The 11,799-nt window shown below is 38.8% G+C and overlaps 1 protein-coding gene across 5 annotated transcripts; it reads left to right on the top strand.

Annotated features, from left to right (window-relative positions):
- Window positions 1–837: 837 nt before the first annotated feature.
- LOC149814923 (TMV resistance protein N-like) lies at window positions 838–8,561 on the top strand. 5 transcript variants are annotated; one of them, XM_089988612.1, is made up of 5 exons: window positions 838–1,117; window positions 1,638–1,702; window positions 1,829–1,993; window positions 6,725–7,257; window positions 7,364–8,561. In XM_089988612.1, exons 4-5 carry the CDS (start codon window positions 6,770–6,772, stop codon window positions 8,184–8,186), a joined length of 1,311 nt encoding a protein of 436 aa, XP_089844738.1. In that variant the 5' UTR covers window positions 838–1,117; window positions 1,638–1,702; window positions 1,829–1,993; window positions 6,725–6,769; the 3' UTR covers window positions 8,187–8,561. The 5 variants fall into 5 exon arrangements, with proteins under 5 accessions (XP_089844738.1, XP_089844739.1, XP_089844735.1 ...); XM_089988613.1 differs by having other exon boundaries at window positions 1,819–1,993; XM_089988609.1 differs by lacking the exon at window positions 1,829–1,993.
- The last annotated feature ends 3,238 nt before the right edge of the window (window positions 8,562–11,799 follow it).

The raw sequence follows: 11,799 nt of genomic DNA, 5'->3' as shown, positions 1-11,799 counted from the left end.
AACTCCCTAGCGTGTTCCGTTAACCTGGCTGAAAGATATCTCCTCATTCCTCACATCCATGGGCATCCAGCCGATTCAAAATCAATTCATTATCAATTAGGGCATCGTTTTCCGATCTTGCAATTGGCGTTCGCAAAAGGCAGGGCACAATTCAGTTTACATAGCATTGAGTGTACAGGTTCAGCCTCATTGTGCACGAATTCCCTACTAAGGTTGTGATCCAGGTTCCAACCTTGTCTCATGCTCCATTTCATTTTGGTATAGCTAGCTTAGACTGACATTGACTGCCAAGTTCAACCAACTCCAGGTACGTACCCAAACATGCCAGCATCCATACGCAATTTCTATGGATAAGCGAGTGGACCAGACACATCATTATAAGTAGGGATGTAAATTGGTCCGACTCAGGCCAGATTCGAGGCATTATTAAGTCTGACTTGACCTCAGATTTAAATTCGGATGGAAAAAGATAAAACCAATCTTTGATCAGGTGCAATCATTGGAGGACAGATCAGGTGCAATTATTGTAGAGAGGATCACTTGAGAGGCAACTACCTACCTGCCTTGGATGTCGTTCATTCACAGATCAAAACAGTGAACAAAGCTCGTTCTCCGCCATTCATTTTAAATCATTCTGATAAGGTTCATCCGAAACACAAACTACAAAAAAGAAAAAAAAAAGAATGATGGGGGCATCTCATTGGTGTAGGATTTGGATGCTGTTGATCTTGAGATCAACGGCATCTGTAAGTGCTATGAGAGAAATCTGGAGAGAGCACATCTTCTATTATTGCACACTTTGAATGTGCCACCCCACCCAACAACTGCCATAATGGGGTACAGCCTGTCAGCAGTTGAAAGAAATAATCCTCCACTTGCTCTGTCCAACGACCCTTATAAGAGCTCTCTACTTCCTCTCAATTTCATAGAATTAACAACATCATTGGTTTGGTATTGTTGGTATCATCATCATCATCCCTCTCAATCTCACAGACCCTCTCCCCTGTGTTCCACTTGCTTCCATTATTGTTGTTTGCGGATAGAAAGGGCGCCCTAAAGGTGTAGCTGTTTCCTGGTGCATAAATCAAGTTTGTAGCAAGCAGATCTCTGCTGAACGGTAGTTTCCTTCATGCTTGATCTATACATTGATTATATTCTGGATTTGAAAATAAATAAATAAATAAATCTTATTAAAGACCAATGTTGTTGAGACGCGTGATCAGTGTTTTTATCCAAATTTGGTGGTTCTTTCAACCGGGAATCAACTGTTAAACGGAGGATCCTGATAAATTTCATGGTATAAGAGATTTGTAAGAGTTGCTGGGTCCTGTGAGACATTTCTGTCTTTTCCTTGATGTGGGATTTCCCCTGCTTTATCCCTTCCTTCCAAGCCCATGATTATCTTGCCTGCTAGATCAGGTATTCTTAGATCCACTAATATCAGTACTAACCTCCTTCAAAATCATGGTTGGACATCTTCCGAAAATCTTTTGAGGCACTTGAGATCCTGATCAGGGGGTTTCGGCTTCCTGGTTCTGCTTGGTCTGTTGATTGTCGTGTTATTTTGGGTTGCTGTGCTTCTATAAGTTGGATGCCATTTATGTGTTGAACCCTTTCTCTCTCTGCTTTGTTTACAGGTATGGCGTTTCTGATTAATTGCTTACGATGCTTGGGGTTTGAGCAAACGCAGGCGGCCGAAGAGGTTCTTTTCCCTACTCCATCGTTGTTGTACTATTTCCCATTGTGCTATCCTATCTAGGGTACTCAAACGTGCCCACTGTGTAGACATACGGTTGATGTTTCGATTAATGTGTTTAGATTTATATAGGATGGTATGAGGAGGAGGAGGAGGTTATCGTTTCGAGAGAGCAACCAGATCAAACCATGGTTTTTATTTATTTATTTCTGGGCTAAAAGAGGAGGAAAGAGAAATGGTGATATTTATTAATTTAAAGAAAAGGGAGGCCCAAACCGACTCTTTTTAAGCAATCACGTGAGCAATTTCTTGAAAACTTGACTATTTATCTTCGGCTTAATATTGGGTACTAATGAAAGTATGAAACTGTTGAGCTGAAAATCATAGATTCATGCTGCATCGATTCAATCTTTCCATATAGATGCGTTCAGCATGGTTGGTTTGCTAGAGATGAAACCTTGCTTTGTTTTGACATAAAAACATCATTTTTTGAGTGATCAAATTTATGTACATTGTGGACTGTTGATTTTGAAATCCTTAAAAAACGTGCTTGCATGGTACAACCTTGTGCTTCACATCCATAGGATTCGATTACAAAAGAGAGAAAAAATTGAAAAGAATGTGATTTCTACTCGATCGTTCTGTACCTTCATTAGTACCTACCAGCCCTTTATCTTAAATATTTGAAACCTGAGACAGTGTAATTTGCCATATGAAAATTATTCCAGTTATTTTTTCGTTTTGTTTATGATATTCTCTAGAATTGGTTTTGTAGGGACTATGCTTTCTGAGATTGCTGAAATGGGTGATAGTTTTGATGTTCAGTATCCAAAATTAACATATTTGCAGTTCAGTTCCTCTAAAGTTCCATTAAGAAAAAGTGGTTTTGGTTCTGAAAACATTTTAGTAGCTCGATTTATTGAATATTCATTTTCAGTGGTTCAATTTTCATGTAATTGCAGTGTAGTGGTTCTGAAATTACTAACAGTGCCTGAATTTTTAAAATTAAGTTTATTACAATATTATCATGATATGGTCATGATATCTACACGATACTACATGCGAATGGTGACACGACATGACAATTCATGGGCACAGCCAAACCAGTTTCACACAGTTAACATGTATCATTAACTTATCTTATTTGCTTGTTTTATATTCACTTGAATTCTTTTCCTTTTAAAATTTGTCATCAGTTACATAACATCTCAATCTCAATTTACTTTCATTATTTGATGTTTCTAATTATTGCCATTTCGAATTGTTGTTTTATACACTTGCACACACATACATCTGTCTATGTATGTACGGTTGTGTCCTTGTATCCTAATTATTGATAATTATCGAATTGTTCTGAGTGAACCTGCATCATGTACGGCTCCCACATCTGTATCCTTGTGACATAGTTTTAGTCGCTTTTACCTTCATATTTTCTTTCTACATTTAATTTTTTTTTCTTTTTTTAGATTTTAAGATTTTTATAACTTATATATACGTTTCAATAAAAAAATTATTATCTAAATATATTTCTTTCTTATTTATGTTACTTTTTTTATTTTCAAAACTTTTTAGTGACAAGTTTTTCTGATTTTTTTTGAATTTTTTACCAATACAACCCGTATTATAGCAAGATTTGATTAGCTAAGGCAGGTATTTGTGACTGTGTTGAGGCACTAGATTAGGTATATCTTGATCATAGTCACAAATACCGATCTCGACTATATCTCGGTGAGGAAAAATCTGGAATATTATAATTTTTTGGATAAATATCAGGCAAATCTCATGGAAAATTTAAAAAAGTTGGAAAAATTAAGAAAAAGTAGATGTTAAGCAAAGAGGCAATAAAACATGAAGATAAATATAACTAAGAAAAGACATATGTTAAGCAAAAAACAAACAAACAAGAAAACTGTTAAATTCCAAAACAACCTGTTGCAGCCTGATACGATTTGCAAGTGGCACCACGTTGCGATTTACAAGTGACACCATGTCACGATGATGCGATTTACAAGCCACGATATGCACATATATCATGTGACGATTTACATGATGCGATTGCCAGGGTTGTAACCATTTGTGACCATCGTCATATCAACACAGAATATAACGTTGTTCGGTCGATATGACCTCCGTCCACGAAAGGCAGCACTAACTATTATTATTTCTCACTCTCTCTCTCAACATAAGTTTGCTTACACCTTGATTAAATAAATGAGCCTTTCCTAATTACATTAGGAAACTTCTTTCATGATCAACATGGTAACTTGCCAATCTGAGGCAATCTTAACAATAAAGATGGGGATAAGATAAACCAAATCGACAGAGAGAATCCTGAGCCCTTGGGAAACCACTTTCCTTCTTTCATCACTCCCCCTCAAGTTGGTAGGCTAATATCAATCTGCCCTAACTTGCCATTGAGGTATTGAAATCGTTGTTGGCTTAAAGCCTTGGTGAAGATATCAATCACTTGTTCATTTCCCCTAACATGAGGAGTGTGAATAGTATTGTCATGAATTTTTTTCTTAACAAAATGGCAATCAACAACGATGTGCTTTGTTCATTCATGAAACACTGGATTCACACCGATGTGTATAACGGCCTGATTGTCACACAATAGTGGCATGGAATTAGTTTGATGAAATCCCATATCGGTGAGAAGAGATCTTGCCCATATTAGTTCTCATGTAGCTTGAGTCATTGCTCTATATATACTCAGCTTCGACACTTGATCAGGCAACAACATTTTGTTTTTTACTTTTTCAAGTAACTAGATTTTCTCCAACATAGGTGCAGTAGCCAGACATCGATCACCTATCTCTTAGATCGCCAGCCCAATCTGCATTCGACTATCCAACAATGTCAATTTTATTATTCCTTCAGAATAAAATTCCTTTTCCTGGAGTGCTTTTTAGATAAGGCAAGATTCTATGAGTCATTTCCAAATGATGTTTCTCTGGTTTATGCATGAACTGACTGATAAGGCTGACTGCGTAGGTAATATCGGGCCTAGTAGCAATTAGATATAAGAGACGTCCCACCAGTCTTTGGAAGCTTGATACATCATTAAGCATTTCTCCTTTATCTTTAGAAATTTTACTATTGACCTCAATAGGGGTAGTAGTCGGCTTTGCTCCAAGCAACCATGTCTCTTTAAGTAGGTCTAAGACATACTTCCTTTGGCATATAAAGATACCTTTATCAGAATGAGTTAGCTCAATGCCATGGAAGTACTTTAGATGTCCTACATCTTTAATATTAAATAATTGATTTAAGTGATGTTTGACTTCCTTCATAAACTTTTGATTATTTTCTGTAAGTATGATATATCATTAACATAGACAAGAAGAATTGTGATACCTTCTTTTCGAGAAGCCACAAACATGATATGGTCAGCATTACTCCTTTTGAATTCAATGTCGTGGAGAGTTTCACTCAACTTGGCAAACCAAGCACATGATGACTGTTTGAGTCCGTACAATGCCTTGTTTAGCTTGCATACTATTTTCTTTTGACCGATTATAGGCTCCACACCGTGAGGTAGTTCCATGAATACTTCTTCATCGAGTTTGCCATGTAAAAAAGCATTTTTAACGTCAAGTTGATGGGTATCCCAATTCATATTTGCTGCTATAGACAGAAGTACCCGAATAAAATTCATCTTTGCAACCGGTGCAAAAGTCTCATTATAGTCCAGACCTTCGACTTGAGTGTACCCCTTTGTCATAAGATGAGCTTTAAAACGCTGTATACTATCATCGCTTTTATACTTTATCTTATAAATCTACCTGCAACCGACTGCTCTTTTTTCTTTTGGGATGTCGATCAAATCTCACGTATCATTTTTCTTTAAAGCATCTAGTTATTCCTTCATAGCCTTCCTCCAATTTGGATCTTCATTAGCTTCATCAAAGGTTGTCCGCTCTTGATGAGAATATACATTAAAAAGAAAATGTTGATAGTGAGGCGGAAGCCTTTTCAAAGATGTATACATCTCAATATGATGAACAATGAAAGAGGAAGCTTGATATGTGTAGAAATCCCTTAAACTAGTTGGCGGTCTTGAGGTTCTTGTCGATCTTCTTCGCGGTATATGAGATTGGCAATCATTATAAAGAAAACACTCTTCTGATGAAGCATGAGTTTCTTGGTTGGACCTTTCTTGAAGACGAAATTCAACATTCTCATAAAAAATCATCATTGGAAGGAATGGATCTTGAGATTCACTATGCTTCTCCCCCTCTTCATCATAAAACATACCAGTCACAACATCAAGAAAGTATGACTCACTTTCAACGAATTTCACATCCCTTGATACATATGTTTTATTTTTTATAGGGTCGAGGCACTTGTATCCTTTTTGACTTATGAAATAGCCAAGAAAGCAACACTTTATGGCCCTTTTTTCGAGTTTGTTTCTATCTTTTTTTAGAAAATGAACAAAATACTTACACCCAAAGCTTCTCAAGTGAGAAAATTTCATTTTTTTGTTATGCAAAATTTTGATGAAAATTTTATCCTCAACTGACATGCTTGGAATTCTGTTGATGACATAGCATGCTGAGGACATCCCCTTCAAGTGAATATGTAAGTTAAGTTTAGAAGGTGTTGATTAATTAGTTTCTACGGTTTGTGGTATGCTCTTTCAAGAAACTTTTTTCACAAGCGACACTGCTGTCAATTACATGTATACTCGACCCCTTCACTCAACTGAAGCCATGTTAGTTGATATCCAATGGGTAGCAAGTGAATGGCTACCAACTGAATTGGATTGAGGGAACGCAAACTGATGGCAGGTTCCACTCTCTACATGTGATTAGGGAGTAAGTGTATGTAGTGGACCATATCATTTATCCTCTCCTTTGTTCGTGGGTGTAAGTGCCATTTTACAAACTTCTAAGACAGTTCATTTCCTCCAATCCTTTTGTCAAACAATGAGTAGTCAACCATCTATAGGATAGGGTGAGATAATAGGAATAGTTCATCCCTTGAGTGAGCTACTAAACATTTTCAGTTGCTTTGTTTTAACAGGAAAATACCGTGGCTCTGCCTGAGGAAACAAGGGAGAAGCGGAAGATGGATGAGCCAGGGTCATCAAAGCATGATCATTTTGACGTATTCGTAAGCTTTAGGGGAAAAGACACCCGCAAAGGCTTCACGGGTCATCTTCACCAAGCACTAGAACAACGTGGTCTATCTGCCTTCATCGACAGTGAAGATTTGGAAAAGGGTCAGAGAATTGAAGAGCTGTTGGAATATATCGAGGGATCCAAGATTTTTATACCCATTTTCTCAAAGAATTACGCAGATTCTACATGGTGCCTTAAGGAGATCTCAAAGATGGTGGAGATCAACAACAAGGAGGGGCAAGGGAGGCCAATAATTCCTGTATTCTTTGATGTTTATCCTTCTGATGTAAGGAATCAGAGGGGAACATTTAAAGTTGCTTTCAGAGAACACGAAAGTAATAAAAAATTGGATAAGGAGAAGGTGGATAATTGGAAGGACGCCTTGAAAAAAGCAGGGGCTATTTCTGGGTATTATCTCCCTGAGATAGATGATGGGTAGCATCTCTCTCTCTCTCCCACACACACACACACACACACACACACACATAAATCTGTTGTTTTCATCAATTATAATAATGCGCTTGTTTTTGGCATATTGCAGGAACGAGGCAAAACTAATCACACGTATAGCTAAACAAGTTTCTACTATATTGAACAAGGTCCCATTTGACATACAACCCATTGGGATCGATTCTTCCATAAATGTTGTGAAGCAAATGCTGGAGACAGAAACAAGTAGCGCTTGCGTGATTGGAATATGTGGGCTAGGCGGGATCGGGAAGACCACAATTGCGATGGCCATCTATAATGAACTCCTTCCTAAATTTGAACCCCATTGTTGGTTCCTCTCAGATGTGAGGGAAAATGCAAAGAAACAGGGGCTTCCCTCTTTACAAGCAAAGCTCTTCAATGGCGAATCAATAGACAACGTTTATCAAGGAATTAGTTTGATCAAACAAAGAATGCGGTCCAAGAAAGTTCTTTTGATTCTTGACGATGTGGACGACATAACGCAACTTCAAGCGTTTACAGCCGACCGAAAGGATCGAAAGCAAGAAGAATGGTTCGGTGCAGGAAGTAAGATTATAGTCACAACGAGGGATGAGGATGTACTCGTAAAGCATGGATTGAAAAAGGAAGAAATTTATCGCCCTAAGGAACTGGACGATGTGCAGTCACTTCAGCTATTCAGTCGCCATGCATTTGCGAGTGACCAACCAATGTCAGATTTCAATGAGCTATCCAAGGAAGTTGTGAAAGTAACTGGCGGCCTACCACTAGCCCTTAAAGTTTTCGGGTCACTCTTTTATGAAATAAGAGACAAAATAGAATGGCAACAAAAGTTGCAAGAATTGAGACAAGATCAACATAAGGATATTCACCAAAGGCAACAAAAGTTACAAGAATTCAAAAAGCCTCATTAATGTCCCATGAATGGACGGACGAGAGAGGTCATGTTAGTTCGGACAAGCTCTAGAAAGGGAGATTATAATATGAGCTAGTCTTTTGGATTATCGCATTCATCAAGGGTATGATATCTAAACAAGTAAGAAATTTCTATTAATTTTGGAAAATATTGATCAGAACTAAGCACAAGTGACTTAAATTGGAGAGCAGATCCTTTTTTCTTGTGAAAAGGAGAGGCTCTCGTCCTTCTTTAATATGTATTGTTTACATGAGCTTGTTTATGGTGGGGGACATCTTTCTATGTTAGGGAACTGTGTCACATGGGTGCAGGTGAGGGTACAGGATACAATGGGAATTCCCTTGATACGATTTGCAATTTTCAAAAATTAAGATACCAGAACACGATTGTACATATATTATATATTAATATATAATAACATATATATTATCTATTAAAATTTTAAAAAATATATTTATAAGCATTTTTATGAGGTCAGGAATCGCGTCGAACACCATGTCATATGTTGTGTCATATATGCTGTGTCATAGGTTTCGAACATACGCCATGCGCTTCAGGCACTGTGTTATGCATATTGGCTAGCGCTTTATGTGTCAGATACGTGTCAATGTGTCAGACACACTATTACATGTGTTTTGCACATGTCGCATCATAGCCTGCATCCAGTGGCGGAGCCTGAAGTTTTTAGTTGGGTGGGCAGACTTCGGGTCTTGGGGACAATGCTAAGGACGATCCATTTTTTCGAGGGACAGGGCCGACAATCAAAGGAGGCAAGGGAAGCATAGCCCTTGCCGACAATCGAGGGACAGCAGGGCAAAGCCCTCTGTCAGGAAGGGCTTGCAGAGGCAAGGGGGGGGGGGGGGGACCATGCTTGATTTTTTAGAAATCGGCTCTTGGATCGTATAATTACAACATGCGAGCAAGTTTTTTTAGCGTTTGAAAATAAATGGCCTAGAACTCTTTCATTAATATTCAAGCCTCAAAAAGTTATATTTTTTCTTCTGGAATGTGTTCCTAGCAAATGTGCTGTGCTATGTGAAACACATATGTGCAGTCAGATTTGGGAAAGTATTATAGGAAATATCCAGTTTGTACCCAAATTGCATATTTAGTAGTTTGTACCATGTATCTATTTTGTGTGTGGTTTTTACTTATTTTTAAAAAATGTTTTGTGTTGTTGATGCATCGTACTTCAGCTAGACAAAAGGTATTTCTCTTTAAATTTTCTGAACACATGTGTGCACGTGCAAGCACACACACAGCCTTTCTGAAGATATTGAACTTTCTCAATTCTCAATGTTGGTTTATGTAAATGAGAAGATTGTCATTGTAAATTAGGCAAATTATAATGAGGACTAGAATCAAATCTAGAATGTCTTGGTAAACAAAGAATTGAAGAAATGCTTGGCTCACCCATGCCCACCCCCCTTGCCTCGGTTTCTAATTCTAGGATGGGCGACCGCCCACCCATGCCCACCCCTGGCTCCGCCAGTGCCTGCATCCGAATCTGTGCCATATCGTAACGACATGAGATTCACCCCTTCAGGGGCACGTCCCTGTGACATAGCTTGAAAAGATTCGTGGACCTATACATTTCTTGGAATCCTTCAATCCTTGTTTAGCTGCCCTCCTTTTGATAAATTCCCAAAATGTCCCTCTTTTTTCGACAATAGAGCTATGATATTGTGGGTGACCATAATATGGTCACTGATCCGATCCATGATGAGAGATAGAGCCATAGCTTTGGCTGAGCATCTGTTAACTTATTTTGTACGTCGAACTGCAACACAACCTTCTCACCGTTAATGCTGGTCTGGTCTGCTTCACACCCCAACACGACCTTCTCACCTTGAATTTCATCAATACTTCAATATAAATCTCTATTTTATAACCTGAAGAAACCACATCAGGCCCTGGGGCCTATGCTACGTGTTGGCTTGCACAAAGACAATGCCTATAAAAATTGAACCTTGATTGCTCGTCTAGCAGCCAAGGCCCCACCCCCACTAGGCCAACCCCTTGGGGGCTTTCACCACTCTAAATCTGTATATGATAAGTCCTAGGCCCAAAACTCAAGGGATAGGTTAGGCAGAAGGACTGACTGTTATGGTAATTTCTAATTTCCAAAATTTACCTAGGAATCAATATCTGTTGACTATCAAGCTGTCCTTTATGAGAGGGCGGTGCGTGTTGTCCCCCAAGACTGAGCATGGTGCTCAGTCGGGTGTACGGCACCACCGTGTACCTGCCTGCGGAGTGTAAGGCGGTGCCGTACTCCCGACTGAGTGCCACATGGCACTCAGTTACAGTGCGTCAGGGGGGGGGGGGGCATATAACCTGCCCCGGTCCTTTATCTACTCTAATAAGAAAGTATATATTTCTTCGAGGCTGCAACACACATAGTTTTCCAGAAAGTGAAAGCAAATTCCGTAGTTTCTTGAATTTTCCTCCTGTATCATTGCTTGGGCCCTACAGGCAGGATATATCCCAGTGATGAAGGATGATCAGGTACAGCAGCATACTAAAAGTGTGGAATCACATTGCGCCTAATCCTCCATGAGAGATTATCCTGCCAGACCATGATTGTTGTTTACCAGCACCATTAGTGTATGTCATGGAAGAGGAAGCCGTGGCACTTCTTTCGCGGAAACAGAGTCTGACACTCCCTCACTAAAAAGGGGGGTAGAGCATGTATTTTGGCATGACCACCGATCCTTTTTCCCTTTCAGATGTTTGTTTTGGCATGGTAGGCCTCACGAAAATGCACGTCCATCCAAGCATTTCCGCAGAAAGTGCCCACTTTCTGTGACAAGCAAACGGGTCGCCCTTAGTCTAAGATCTCCTATCCTGAGCTTCAGCCTGGCAATGTGGCCTTCCAACCTCCATGAAAGTATTCTTGTGGAAACCTGCATACTCGTGCCCTCCTTCCTCTCTCACCTTGAGACCTTTCTTTTTCTCTTTTTTTAGTGGAAAAAGCTCCTTGCCCAGCAGAGTACACACAGCTCGACCAGAGCCCGAACCTAATCTGAATCTGATAAGTAATTTGACATAATTATGTTCAAAATTATTTAGCTAATCAGATCTGGATTTGGTATTTACTTTTCTCATCTGACTCTTGAGTATGAAATTGAGGTAGAGAGTGAAAGATTCAAATACTCCTTTTCTATGTGAAAACCCAAGGACTCTCGTGTTCTGTTAATGTGTACCCATTTATATGAGTTTGTTTATGGTCCGGGACACCCTGATATGTCTAGCAGATTTGTTGCCTTGATGCATTTGATGAAATTCTCTGATCCGACGTACCTATGGACATAACAGAACATGGCAGTAAATCACAGAGCCCTGCTCTTAATTAAGAGTCTATTCTGAATCTTAATGTATGTTTTTGCATTACACTAAAGTAGTCATGCTTCGTTTGGTCAAGTAGAAACCTCTAAAAATCGTACTGAACCGTAATGTGTATCATTGAGGATGCTTTCTTTCAAATTGATTTGATGTAAAAATGTAGATATTTTATTATCAAATTTCAACTCTGATTTCTTTTTACTTTCATAAAATATACATATGAGCATAAAGAATCTTAATCAAATACATACACTATTGAATAAACA

Source organism: Nuphar pumila, chromosome 15 (genome assembly GCF_984573655.1).
Source record: "Nuphar pumila chromosome 15, dmNupPumi1.hap1.1, whole genome shotgun sequence".
NCBI lineage: Eukaryota > Viridiplantae > Streptophyta > Magnoliopsida > Nymphaeales > Nymphaeaceae > Nuphar > Nuphar pumila.
This window is presented reverse-complemented; position numbering and strand designations above follow the sequence as displayed.